The following is a 15,623-nucleotide window of genomic DNA, read 5'->3' on the forward strand; positions in this document are numbered from 1 at the left end:
ATCGGTAGCTAATTGGATATCCTGATGATGGATTGGGTCCAACTACTGGAACATGCTTTCCCTTGCAGAACTGTAAACCTGGGACTCATAATCAAGTTTCATAAGTACAAGTGTATGATAAAAGCAGAGCAAGAAACATTGATCAGCACCCATTCTGCAGAGGATAGAGTGCAGAGGATGTTGACTGCTTTCTTGCACTTATCCTGAAGATGACGAATGTGTGTAAAGAAAATTAGCATTCTTTTAAAGATTATTCCCAAAAACCTGGCCTCTGGAACTATGGGAATATAATTTGTCCCATTCTTAAATCAGGATCAGGGTGATGGGTGCGTTTCCAACAGAACTGTACACAGATGTTTTTTTTGGCAGATAACCTGAACCCATGAAGAGACACACGGATTGCTTGATGAAGTTATTAATATTATTATTATTCAGGCCTCCATGGAGGCAAAAGACTCATCATGGGAGGTCCTTGTTAAGAAACACAAAGTCTATCAAGACTCATTGAGGGGAGGTCCCCCCCCCAAGAAACACAAAGTCCATCATACCACTCCTTGAACTCATCAACCGTTCTCGCTCTCACCACTCCATCAGGCAATGCATTCCATGGTTCAGCCACCCTCCATGCAAAGAAACCACTCCTCACCCTCTTGCTCACAGTTTCCTTTCGTAACTTCCAGGGATGGCCTCTTGTCATCACTCCTTTCCGCTGTTCACCCAAGTGAAAGAACTCCCCAGTGTCAACCCTGTAACCACCTCTCAACAGTTTAAAAGTCTCAATCATATCACCTCTCCTTCTTCTATCCACCAAACTCTGCAGTCCACATTCTCTCAGCCGATCCTCATAACTATCATTGTACAGTCCTGAAACCATCTTTGTTATCCACCTTTGTACCCTTTCCACAGTTAATTTATCTCCTTCAAATCTTGGGGACCAAATCTGAGAACAATAGTCCAAGTGTGGTCTGATCAGGGTCTTATACAACAGAATGATAACTGTTTTATCTCTGCAGGTCAGTGTCCTTCTCATTATTGCAGCAATCCTCTATGTTACCTTCACCACCTTTGCAATATGCCCCGTAAATTTCAGGTTTCTATCAATCATCAACCCCAGATCTCTTGTCTCCCCTACTTCCTCCGGTATAACTCCTCCCATAGAGTATGCAGTGTCCCATCAATGTTTCCCAAACCTCAAGACCTTACATTTTGTTGCATTAAACTGAAGCCCCCATTCATTTTCCCATCTATCTAGCTTATTCAAATCCTCTTGCAGGGCTGCTGCATCTGCACTATTACTAATAATCCTTCCCAGCTTCGCATCATCTGGTTTGTAGCAACATCCCACTAAATATCCTGTCTTGCCCACCTCTACCTCACACCATATGCTTTCAAAATCATTAGTGTCACTGCCTTCCAAGACTCACTATCCTAACTCTGTCACTCTTTTCTTTCACTACCTCTAATAATTCCTTCACGTCCTCTCTCATCTTTCAATGAACCTCATATTGTCGAGTGACAGTTAACTGTGAAATCATCGACATAAAGGCAATTGGCTACTGTGGGAGGAAGGTGTTCAGTAATTGAGTTCACTTTAATAGTGAAGACACACTTAAGACAGAGCTTTGAGAAATCCTATCTTATTGAGGATATATTCGAGATAACATTCTACCCACTCGGACTTGCAACACATGGCTGGATAGAAAGTTTTTAATAAAAACAGGAAAGTACTCACTCAGACCAAGATTAAACAAGATTAATCGGTCTCCAGGCTGTATCACTGGCTTTTTCCATGTCAAAGAACAATGAAACTCATGTTCTCCTTTCAGGAACATGTAGTCAAGCAGATGTGTATAAGAAACATGCATAAGATTTCTTCATATCTTATGCATGTTTCTAAACAGACCAAATGGTCCAAAGCTGTGTGATCAACTTTGGACCATTTGGTCTGTTTAGAAATGCTCATCCAACCGTGCCTTAAACTGATTCAATGTGTCCACATTCAAACACACCCAACCAATGCATTCCACTCGTCAACCACTCTCCATGCAAAGAACCTACTCCTCACAACTCTGCTCACACTCCTTATACAGTTTCCAGCAATGGCCTCTTGTTTTATGAGAGGCCATTGCTGGAACCCCCCCCCCTCCTATTCACTAGGCTTTGCAACTTACATTCTCTCAATCTGTCCACGTACTCCACATTCCAAAGGCCAGATCACCTTTGTGAATTTTCTCTGGACCCTTTCCAACATATCCTCGTCACCATGAAAACCTGGCGACCAAATTTGTGCAAAATAATCCATATGAGGCCTGATCAAAGTCTTACACAATAGCATCATAACCTCTCTATTTCTGCATGTCCAGGTAATCCACATCATAGCCATTATCCAATGTGACTTTTTCACAAATTGTGCAATGTAGCCCCTGAATTTCAGATCTTTGTCCACCATCACCCCTAGTTCTCTCATCTCCTCTACTTCCTTTAAAGTTATCCCATCAAGTGTATACTTTGCATCTCATTGTTGCTTACCAAATTTCAAAATCTTACATTTTGCAATATTGAAATGACAGTTCCATACTGTTGCCCACTCATACAATCTATTCAAGTCATTCTGTAAGGCCACATCTTCTTGACTCTGTATTGCTTTCCCCAATTTTGCATCAGCTGCATATCACTAGTTAGATACATCCCAGTATCATTAACATTAACAAATTGAACAACAATGGTCCCAAAACTGACCTTCCTCTTTTGGATACTGCATCCTCATATACAGCTTTCTGATACCTATCTGACAGCCGGTCACTGATCCAATTCAGAAGTCTGTTATCCAGTCCCATCTGTTTCAATTTATTTAAGAGCTTGTTGTGTGGCAGTCTGTTGCAAAATCCAAAGTACACCACTGTATATGCATTTCCCCCCTGTTCAAGGTATTTCTCACCTTGTTATAGTACATAAGTTAGTAAAACAATATAATCTCCCTTTAACAAATACATGCTGATAACCACAGAGAATACTGCTGTTATCAACTCATTTCTGTATCCTACTCCTATACCTTCACCACAATCCAGATCATACAGATTGGCCTATAATTTGAAGCAAAAAAAATTCTTTAATCAAATATAAATGAACCTTTAATCAAATGTGAACCTTATGAGAACAGGTTGAAGATTTGTGGGTTGCAGAAATTGGTTGATAGGTGGAAAAGGGGAGATATGATTGAGACATTCAAATTGCTGAAGGGTTTCTATAGGATTAATTCAGAGGATATTTTTGAGAACAGGACTGGTGGTGGGAGGACTAGGGGACATCCATGGAAGCTGGGCAAGAGTGTGGTTATAAGGGTGTTAGAGCTAGGTTTTTCACTTTTAGAGTGGTGAATGAGTGGAATAGGTTGCCAGAGTCTGTTGTGGGTGCTATGACAGTGAATTCACACAGTATCTATTAAAAAGTATGATAGATACTGTGTAAATGTCGAATAGTTGTTGATGGTCATGATGTTTAGGGCCTCCCTCGATAAGTCCAAGGACTCCTTGGAGTTGCCCGTAATAATAATATGAAAGTGGATATGTTCCTGATGAATTCAGGAATTCTCTTTATAAACATCCCACAAAAGGACTGGAACATCGGAATGTAAATCAATAAGGAAATATCATAAGTAGGCATATTTAAATAAATTATAATACTGGAATTAAATCATGTAAAATATTATTTTATTAGTATAATATTTTGCCTAAGTATCAAAGGCATCTTCGATACAAAGCTAATCAAACAATAACTGACAATTTCAAAAGGTGCCACCTAAGTAGCTAATGTAAGATAACTAAAAAAAAAAGGTCATTAAATTTCCTAATTAAATAAAAATAATAATAATAATAATATATATATATATATATTTGTTAAATTTTAATGACTAAACAGCGAGAATTTAAAATCAGAACTTTAATAGAACACGACTAGTTTTCATCGGAAAGCCAACTTTGTCAGGTGCCACAGCATAAAAATATGTAAAACATTAGACCATAAAAGCATTGCATTTCCAATATAATGGAACATGACAATTAACTGTAATAAAAGTTTAACTTGGAGACTGAGTTCTAGTTGAAACGTCATGTACATGCGTGCATGTGAATTCGCGTGTGCACCAATATTGAATGGCAGAACTATGTGAGTCTGGCAAACTGTAACTTAGGTTGCTATTCATGCGGGAGGCATCAAGAACTATTTCTTTCGATTCCAGTATTCGTCTCTTGAGTTCGTCATAACATTTGTGAACGTCGGTTGTTAAATTCCAGTCTATTTGATGTTGGAAGTCTTCAACGTTGGTGTTTGCAGAAAACAATATATAGCTTGACAAGGCACTGGTCAGAAACTGTTGTAAGAAATGTCTCTCTGGTGTTCTTCTAAGCATAGAAGGATTGATTTTTCAGTCTGACCATAATACAGTTTACCGCAATCACAAACAATTTTGTAGACACCAGGAAACTGAAGATTGTGGTGTTTCTCTTTTGGACAGGCTTAATCTATAGATAGATTCTTTCTCTCTCTCTCTCTCTCTCTCTCTCTCTCACACACACACACACACACACACACACACACACACACACACACACACACACACACACACACACACAATTAAAAAAAGTTAGTACTTTTTAAATCGTGCCTCCATAGCTCAGCCAGTATAGACGAAGCCCTATGGTCGGAAAGACCTGGGTTCGATTCCCATCAGTGATGTGAGAAACCTTTATCTGGTCACTTTCGACTAAAGGTGAGTTAGCTGGTCTCATACAGATGTAGAAGTTTTTTTCACCTGGAAACTGGGGTTTTTCGTCCCCCAGAACAGGCAACCGCCCCCTTGGAATACCTTGTGGGCAGTGCCTACAAGTCGCCTACATTCGGAAACAACTGAAAGGGAAATCCAGGCTTTGTAAATCAGCTAATCTTGCCCATCTCCCACAAAGGGGATAGACATAGACTAACGGATCTGTTTAAGTTAGGAGAGTGAAGTAAAGTTTTGCATGTTTCTTTATAAAGCCATTTCATGAAGAACTGGCTTTTGTGAAGGACTCTCATCTTGTTCCAGTGAACTCTATGTCTAGTGTTGATAGCATGCTCCGCAAGTCCAGACTGTTCAGGTTCAAGGTATTGAATATAAGACTTGTGTTCTTCTAGCCGAATAAAAGTAGATCTTCCTGTTTGACCGAAATAAGATAATTCACAAGAGCAAGAAATCTGGTAGACATTTCGATAATTGAGATGTGGAAGCTTGTTCTTTGGAGAAGTGAGAAAGGTGGAGATATTTCTGAGGAGATGAAAGGCAACCAAAACATTTAGTGGTCATAAAACATTTGCTATGCATTCACTAATACCTTGCACATAAGCGATAGAAATACAAGTTATTTCTCCTATATTTGAAGAAGTAGAGATACCAAAAGCGCTCGAAGCTCTTTTGATGAAAGATTTCTTATAACCATTTAACCATTAGATAAAAAAGTGGAAAGAATATATTGTAATTCTTTCTGTAATAGTTCATCTGAAGAACATAAGGAGTGGGGCTGATGAACCAGTGTTTTAATAGTTCCAGCCTTTTGAATGGGATGGTGATGAGATTCAGCATGGATATAATGGCCTGTATCAGTATTCTTCCCAAAAACCGAGAAATGTAGATTATCATCTGGTTGGCGAAGAATTAAAAGATCTGAAAAGGCTAACTGCTTATTTACTTCTTCTTCTAGGGCAAAATGGATCCTTCAATGAAGTGCATTTAATTTAGAGAGAAACTGTTGTAATTCATAAGAATATCCATTCTGGATAGCAAAAATGTATCTACATATCTGAACCGGTAGGTCTAGGCAAAATATTGCTGAAAATATGTTGTTCAAAGTGCTCCATAAAGAAGTTGGCAATAGCAGGAGAAATAAGATTGATTGCTCGTTCGATGTGTTGATATAACGTGTTTTATTATTATTATCATCACCCGAAGACCTCACAGAGGCAAATACTCATCTGGGAGGTACTTTTATCACACACAGCTCATCATACTGTGCCTTGAACACATTCAAGCTCCTTGCAGACACCACACTCTCAGGCAAGGCATTCGAATCATTTACAACTCTGCACGAAAAACACTGCCTCTCACTCTCCTACTCACACCTTCTATATACAGATTCCAAGGATGACCTCTGGTTCTCCCCCGATCTCCCACTATTTTCTGTAGTACTTCTCCAGCATTGATCCTATAACAACCCCTTACCAACTTGCAGGTCTCTATCATATCTCCCCTCTTCCTCCTGTCCACCAGACTCTGCAAATTGCATCCTCTCAATCTTTCCTCATACTCGACATTCCAGAGGTCAGAAACTACCGTAGTCAGTTGCCTTTGGACCCTTTCCAACATATCTTCATCCTTCGGAAAACCAGGTGACCAAATCTGGGCACAATAGTCCATGTGTGGCCTAATCAAAGCCTTATACAGCAGAATAAGAATCTCCCCACTTCTACATGTCAGTGTCCTCCGCATCATTCCCAGAAGCCTTTGTGTTGTCTTCACAATTTTGGCTATGTGTCCTCTATATTTTAGATCCTTATCCACTATCATCCCCAGATCTCTTATTTCTTCCACCTCCAACAATATATCCTCACGAAGCATAAATTCAGCATCCCATCTTTGTTTTCCAAATTTTAAAACCTTACAGTTTGCAACATTGAACTCACATCTCCATATCCATGCCCAATCGCCCAATTTATTCAAGTCTTCTTCCAAGGCCACAACATCTTCACTACTCTTCATAGTTCGTCCCAACTTTGCATCATCAGCAAACAACTGAATATCTCCATCCAAATCTTCACCTATATCATTAATATACAAGTTAAACAGTAATGGCCCTAAAACAGACCCCCAAGGCACTCCACTAGTGACTTTCCTTTTCCTGGATATCGCTTCCCCATACACAACTTGTTGATACCCATCAGATAGCCAGTCTCCAATCCAATGCACTAATCTAATATCCAACCCCAATTTTTAAAGGATTATCCAATTGAATATCCAATTTTTAAAGGAAAAATAACTAGAATGTATTACAAAATGAATTATTTTAACAATGTCTGAAGGAAATTCTTGTTAAGTAATTGAATGCTCTCAGATAAATCAACATTAGTAAATAATGAAACAGCATTCAAACTGATCATAATATCTGAAACATTCATATGAAGAACTGAAATTTTATTTTTGAAATCCAAAGTATTTTTTATATAAGTAGTAGCTCTTCTAGTTGAAGAAGTGAGTAAATTTGTTAAAAATTTTGAAATTTTATAAGTGGTAGATCCTATACAGTCTACAACTGGTCTTAACAGAATACCTGGTTTATGAACTTTGGGAAGACCATACTGTCTAGGTAGGTGGATGACCAAAGAAGGTTTTAAGGTTTGTTTTTGATCTTCATTCCATGTAGATACATTATCAATAAGAGAATTAAGTCTGTTTAATTGATTACCTGTAGGATCTGATGTGAGGGCCTGTAAGTTGAATAGTCTAGGAGTAATAGAGACATTTTTCTATCATATTCTCGTCTATCTTGAATAACAATAGCCTTAGCTTTCATAATAATTAAATTATTATTATTCTTAAGTGATTTCAGTGGTTTAAATTCAGAATAAGAGAGATTAGGATGTGGAGGCTTGGCATTAAAAAGAATTTTTGCACATTCGAAATATGCCCTGTTTGCTGTTATTTGGGATAAGATCGAATACTTTATGCTATGAAAAAAATCCATAAGGGGTACCTTATTTGGAGCAACGGTGAAATTATGCCCTTTTGATAAATTGATAAAACAAAATGTTCATTCTCTGTTAGTGGATGGCCGAAAACAGTGAGACTAATCTATCCGTATCACAGACATTAGTATTGGTTCTAGAGTGGCTCACCAGTGAATCAAACTTACGCTTTAACTTATCATGAGAAGCATTAAAAACCTTTAGGTATGGAGTCGATGATATGCACAAAATAGTGATAAAAGTTTCAGCTGCTAATACAGATTCTAAGGCATTCTTGATATAAACAGTTTCTCTATTTAAGAAGGCTAGAGATTTTTTTTTAGCTTTGTATAGCCGATAATTTAAAAGTGACCTACTAGCCTTTAAATAAATCCGTGAGCTTTATGAGACCTAAAAACTTCTTTTAATTTACAATAGGTTGGAATAACCTGAGCTATCTTACAGCACTTTAGGAATATTATTCTGTTAATGCATTTAACCTTCTTTACTAATACTTCACCATATCTAGCATGCTGTTTGGAAGTAGAATCTCTGTAAAGTCTTGATATGTGTTTCAATAAGGAAATACCATGAGTAGGCATATTTAAATAAATTCTAATACCAGAATTAACTCACGTAAAATATTGTTTCATTAGTATAATTTATTATTATTATTATGCCTACTCATGGTAGGCATAATAATTGAGGGTGGCCCTAAACATCATATCCATCACGATCGAATAGTTGTGATGGACATTCACACAGTATGTATCATACTTTGCCTTGAACTCATTCACTGTCATAGCACCCACAACAGACTCTGGCAGCTTATTCCACTCATTCACCACTCTAAAAGTAAAAAACCTAGCTCTAACACTCTTACTAACCACACTCTTGCCCAGCTTCCGTGGATGTCCCCTAGTCCTCCCACTACCAGTCCTGTTCTCAAAAATATACTCTGAATTAATCCTATTTTTTATCAACCAATTTTTGCAACCCACAAATCTTCAACCTGTTCTCATAAGGTTCATTTCATAGACCTGCTATCATCTTGGTCACTCGCCTCTGGATCCTCTCAACCTCCTCCCCATCAAGAAGAAACCTAGGTGACCAAATCTGGGCACAGTAATTGAGATGGGATCTTATCAACGCTCGATACAGAGGAACAATAACTTGCTTGTCTCTGTTTGTCAAAGTATTCTTCAGCATCCAAGTGATTTGATGAGCTGATTTAGCCACTTTTGCAATGTGCCCCCTAAACTTCAACTCCCTATCTACCAACACTCCCAAGTCCCTGGCCTCATCAATCTCCTGGAGTACAGTTCCACCAATGTGATATACTGCTACTAATCTTTTCACTCCAAAATGCATAACCTTACATTTTGCCACATTAAATTGACATCCATTCTCCTTAGCCCAGACCTCCAGTTTATTCAAATCATCCTGCAAAATTTTGACAACTTCTGCATTCACTATTGCCCTACCAACTTTGCATCATCAGCAAACAAATGAACTGTTCCTCTCAGATCCTTCCCTATATTATTAATGAACAAATTAAACAGCAGTGGTCCAAGAACAGAACTCTGCGGCACACCACTAGTCGGTGTGCCGCAGAGTTCTGTCTTTTGGTCAGGTCGTCTTTTGGACTCTACTCCTGAGTAAACTACTTTCTGATATCTCTCCATCAACCACTCTCCTATCCATCTCACCAACCCTATATCCTTCCATTATGTTGCAGTTTAAGGATTACAATTCTATGTGGTATCCTGTCAAAGCCCTTAGCCAGGTCTAGCAGTATCACTGTAAACCCATTACCCTTATCCAGTTCAGCTGTTACTGTGTTATGAAACCTGAGCAAGTTACTCAGGCATGATCTACCCCTTCACAAAACCATGCTGTCCCCCATACAGTATCTCATTTTCATCAGTCCATTCCTGTATTTTTCCCTTGACTATTTTCTCCAAGACCTTGACAATGACTCCTGATATGCTGATCGGTTGGTAATTTGTAACAGTAGTCTTGGATCCTCCTTTATGCAGTGGAACTATTTTCCCCTCTTTCCACCCTTTTGGGACTAAACCAGACCCGAGACTCAGATTAAACAATATGGTCAAGGGCTCTCACAATTCTTAAGCTTCTTCATGTAAGACCCGGGCTGGTATACCATCCAATCCCACAGATGTATTCACATTCATGTTCTGTAATAGACTATTCACCTCCACTTCATTCATCACAATTCCCGTATAAACTAATGGTTCCTTCATTTTTTCAATGTCACCACCTGGATGATATACTCTTGCAAAGTGCACACTCAGTGATTTCCACTATATCGACTGATTCAGTGGCCTCCCTACCATCAGAGTTCCTTAAAATCATTCTGCCATGTACAGTTTTTCTTTTACCTGCAGTATATTGAAAGAACTGTTTAGGACTCTCTTTAGCTTGCATGGCTAATTTCCTTTCATAATCTGCTTTTGCTTTTCTTACCACACTCGTTACCCTTCTGGGCTGTGCTTTATACCGTTCATGTGCCTACAGGTCACCTTTCTCCTTAAATTCCCTCCACAGTTTTCTTTTTTTGCAACTCAAGCTTAATGATGTTATTCATCCATTTAACCCCTATTTGATTTTCTATTCGGACTCTAGGTATACAGTAAGCCATAACCTCCTGCAAATGCTCCTTGACCACTTTAGAGAAAGGTGACACAGGTCACCTTTCTCTTTAAATTCCCTCCACAGTTGTTTCTTTTTTTGCAGCTCAAGCTTAATGGTGTTATTCATCCATTTAACCCCTACTTGATTTATTATTCGGACTCTTGGTATACAGTCAACCATTGCCTCCTGCAAACACTTTTAATCACCTCCCATGCACTATCACAAGGCATGTAACAAGAAGTTATGTTTTTTTAAGATTTTTTTAATTTTTTCTGAGGTGCCTCGGATGTAGGGTATGGTGATTGATTTAGAGTAATCCTTGATGTGAGGGGGGGGGGGGATTGTGGTTTACTGGTTTCAATATTTTTTTTTTATTTTTTGGGAGGGATAGCCATTGGCTGAGAAAGTGTTGAGAATGTGGTTTAGTTCTGTGGTTAGGGCATTGTCATTCGAGCAGATAAGTTTAGCCCTGTTGTGTAGTGTCTTAATGACTCCGTATTGTTGGCGGGGGGATTGTTGGTGAATGTATCTGCCTGTATGGGTGGGTTTTCTATATACTGAGAAAACCAAGGTTCCATCAGGCTGGCGGGTGACTAGTGTGTCTAAGAAAGGAATGCAGTTGTTTTTTTCCTCTTCCAGGGTGAATTTGATTCTGGGGTTTTGGTTGTTTAAGTGCGTTAAGAAGGAGAGGAGTGCATTGGAGCCATGTGGCCAAATAGCGAATGCATCATCTACATAGCGAAGCCAAATGGTTGGTTTTTGTGGGGCAGAGTTTAAGGCTTTCTCTTCAAAAGTCTCCATATAAAAGTTGGCCAAGGGTGGGGAGAGTGGAGAACCCATGGCTGTCCCCTCTATTTGTTTGTAGAATTTTCCTTGCCAAACAAAATAGCCTGAGTTCATTGTGAACTGAAATAGGACTGTGATATCGGGAGGAAATTTAGCTTGGATTAGCTCTAAGGATTCTTTGAGTGGGACATTTGTGAATAAAGAGGAGACATCAAAACTGACCGAAAATATCAGAATTTCAGAACACAAGGACTACATCCATTTTCACCAATACAGCCACTCTGGTCTTCCTGACCATGCGCTGGATACCTGCCATAGAATACGGTGGAAGAAAGCCAGGATAATACACCGTAGCAAATACAGATATGAAAGGCTGTTCATGGAATCAGCTTCAGCCCTAAGAAATGATCCAAACCTCAACAAATTTGGCTGCATGAGACTTCCTCAAATTTGGGAAACCTACATCAGAAGACCTTCAGCCCAGTCGCCCAAGAATACCAACATTGCCCACTAGAGGGCACAATCAGGACTTTAGGAGAAATAATAGCTTCCTACTTCTTCCTCACTTACTGTTTTGTTGTGCCTGCATGCACGTGGCTTGTACTTAAGTTCTTGAAAATGGCAACGTGACGTTGCCGAAATATTGAAATATATTAAAATTTATTTTAATGTATATCCTAGTACGTTGTAATTTCCTTAAATTACAATGTACTAGGATATAGTGAAATATAGTGAAAATGTATAAATATTTTTCTCACTACCGTTTTTTTTTTTTTTTTTAAACCAACATCATTAAAATCAATTTAATAATACAATAATCAATTTTACACTAATAATATTATAAAGTTATATATAAATAAATATTATAAATAAAATATTATATATATATATACATATATATTATTAAAAAAATAAATAAGTTTTCTATTAATTTTTCCCCTATTAAAACCTGCCCAGCATGTCTGCAACTTGATTTGTAAACTTTTGACATGCACACATAAAAAGGTTCACCACCACTGCTCTAAAGCATTAACGGCACCTTTGGCACACCTGTTTAACACAAGTCTTGCAATACGATGAATCCCAAAAGAATGGGAGGTGGGAAAAATTACAAATTATTCCACTTTACAAAGAGAGAGAGAGAGAGAGAGAGATAAGACTGAGGCTATAAATTATAGGCCATTCTGTGTGTGTTTCGAGTTGTTGTTAAAGTGTTAGAGAATGGCAGCATTTATTTTTTTTTTTTAAATGATACATGGGTTTGTCAGGTAGTATGGTCACTTAAACAGAATTAGAGAGGAAAGGAAAGATTTGCAAAACAAGTGTTCTCTACCAGGTTGGCAGGAAAAAGACCCAGAGGAAGACCAAGATATATTATTATTATTATTATCCCAAGACCTCATGGAGTCAAAGACCCATCTGGGAGGTCCTTTTATCACACACACAGCTCATCATATCATGCCTTGAACACATGCAAACTCCTTGCAGACACCACAATCTCAGGCAAGGCATTCCAATCATTTACAACTCTGCACGAAAAAAACCTGCCTCTCCCTCCCCTACTCACACCCTCTTTATACAGTTTCCAGGGATGACCTCTGGTTCTTCCCCGATCTACCACTGTTTTCTCTAGAACTTCTCCAGCATTGATCCTATAACAACCCCTTACCAACTAGTAGGTCTTTATCATATCTCCCTTCTTCCTCCTGTCCACCACACTCTGCAAATTACATCTTCTCAATCTTTCCTCATACTCGACATTCCAAGGGTCAGAATATAGGTTTATTGATACAGTGAAAAGCGTCTTAGAATTCAGAAATATACGCTCTGATAATGTTGGAGTCTTGACAGGTAACAGATTGATTTGGAGGAAAATTGTAGACAGGAAGTTAGTAATGATGTAAGTTTTTCATGTAGTACTATCATATCCTGTACACCCCTTGAGGGTAGATGTCAGGAATTTGATGATGACATGGGTTTGTTAGTGGGAAGACATGTTTTAGCAATCTGCTTACATACTACAACAAGGTGAAAAATTCACTTGATACTAAGAATATAACTTTTTGGTATCTTTAATTTATAGGAGATGTGCTATGTTCTACTTGAATGTTTCCATGGCCTTTAATAGACTGCCACATCACAAACTGGTAGCTAAACTGAAACAGATAGGATTAGATAACAGACCAGTGAGTTGGATAGCTTATTGGTTCTCAGATAGCATGTTGTGTATGGAAGAGTGGTATCCTATAAGAGGAAGATCACTAGTGGAGTGCCACAAAGATCTGTTTTGAGACACCATTATTGTTTAACTTTTATGTTAATAACATTGGGACTAGCTTATCTGGAGATATGCAGCTGTTTTCTGATGAAGCAAAGTTGGGAAGAATTATGAGAAGTAGAACAGATTTGGACTATGTGGTGGAGCATTCAGTTAAATGTTGTAAAGTTTGTCAAGTCTTGCAATTTGGTAGGCAAGATTGGGATGTAGAGTATATAATTAATGGGATAATTTTGAAGATGAAAGAGATCTGGGAGTGATGGTGGACAGACTTGAAATTAGGGATCACATTGCTAAAACTGTAGAAACATCACAACAGATTATGGCAATAATGAGGAGGACACTGACATGCCGAAGCAAAGAGGTTATGGTTTTATGGACTAATTGGTTCGATGCAAGTTCTTTGCATGGAGAGTGGAATGCATTGCCTGAAATTATGGTGAATGCAGATACATTCACCATAATTACATACATTGAATGAGTTTAAAGCATGGTTTAATGGGCTTTTGTGTAACAGTGTTTTCTTTCTGCAATGAGTCTTTTGACTCCATGAAGGTCTTGTATTTAGCGACTGCAAAGAGCAAGACTTTTCTCAAGAAAACTCCAGCCTCTTCATCCTACTGGAAGTTATTATTATTTGACACCTCCAGGGAGTCCAAAGACTCATTGAGGGAAAGTGTGCCAACAGCATATCAAACTTTTTTTTTTGCAGCCAAATCCACGGGAAATTTTCCTAAATATTTTGTGCCCGCTACTAAAAAATAACTTTTAATACTAACTAATACAAGCACATTTTTTTCCATTGAATAAAACAAGGCAAGTTCTCAAGTATACTGAAAGTAACTACCGTATTCCCCCCCCCCCCCTTATCCGCAGGTTCGATATCCGGGGTTTCAGTTATCCGCGAGTAACCCCAGTCCGAAAATATTAAATGGAAAATTCCGTAAATAAATAATTTATAATTACTTTGGCAAAGTGGATATTAGATCCAACACCACTTCAAACAAAGCCAAAGTTCTGCCAAGTTCTCAGTAAACTTATTTATCAACCAAGGTAATGCTGGCTTACCTTCTAAATCTCAATCTAATTACTATTTTCTTTTCACTTTCATTCTTGTTACCTAGTTATGGTCTGGAGATAAATAAAGTTCATTACTGTGATATACCAGTCTCTTAGTAGATAGCATCGACAGTAATAACATCATTAATTGATTAGCATCATTGAATATGATGTAAAGTAGAATAATCATTAGTAATATAGTAATCCTTGAATTATCTGATAGATGTGTTAGTTAGATAACTGAAGGAAGTTACATGGCGCTGCACCAGGTTTGACTCTACCCCCATTCAAGAGTCATTTAACTGAAGACTGGATAATTGATGTTCACCATATCATAAAATATTTAAATTATGAATTCTTCATTTATTTACATAAGTTCTGAAAATCTACTAGCATAATCTTCCAATCTCTTTCATTCTCATTTCAAATTTCACTGATTATTTCTCTTCAAGTATTATCCTCTTTTCCCTATTCCTATACTGATTAACACTATCTTCTAGTTCCTAGCATATTATTTCTTATTACTTATTCAGCTGAATATAAAGTACAGCATCACAAAGTATACTGAGGTCATTCTTATAACAATATATATTCATTTATTTTGTTGCTCACCTGTCACCTCATCTTCAAGGCCAAAGTTATTTACAGAGGAATTTACTGTACCATATCCTGGAGGTGGAGGTGCAGGAGTAGACATATCATTCACAGCAAGAGGGGACTGAATACCAGTAATGTTAGGAATAGCATCTGAAAAAAATATAAAAAGCCAAAGAATTGGTTAAATGACTTAACATGGACACACTTCACAGTGTTTGCATATTAAATCAGTGTGTCTTAAATTTTATTTTATTGTTGTCTGAAAGAAACTTGATTGTAGTTTTTTCTAGCATTTTATTTAAGATTTAAAAAACAAGTTTTTCAACCAGTAGATAATCTTATGGTTTAAATGGTGATATTAGGTATATCTTAAGTCCTACGGGTAGGACTTAAGATAGCTTTGTAACAAGCCAGTGCCTATTATGTAGACGAGAGAAGAACTGCTGGAAAGCCTTCTAAAATATACATCTGGGATGATAGTGGTCAGTGGTGCACC

General features: G+C 37.9%; 1 protein-coding gene across 1 annotated transcript in view; it reads right to left on the reverse strand.

The window, feature by feature from the left end:
* LOC150104706 (fat-like cadherin-related tumor suppressor homolog) overlaps positions 1–15,623 on the reverse strand; it is a 573,066-nt gene that overhangs the window by 40,074 nt on the left and 517,369 nt on the right. The window contains exon 27 of the mRNA XM_090395611.1: positions 15,143–15,277. Coding sequence (XP_090251737.1) covers positions 15,143–15,277 — 135 coding nt within the window. The remainder of the gene's footprint in view (positions 1–15,142; positions 15,278–15,623) is intronic.

This window comes from Typopeltis vanoorti, chromosome 7 (assembly GCF_054136105.1).
Source record: "Typopeltis vanoorti isolate ZY-2024b chromosome 7, IOZ_Tvanoo_1.0, whole genome shotgun sequence".
Taxonomy (NCBI): domain Eukaryota; kingdom Metazoa; phylum Arthropoda; class Arachnida; order Uropygi; family Thelyphonidae; genus Typopeltis; species Typopeltis vanoorti.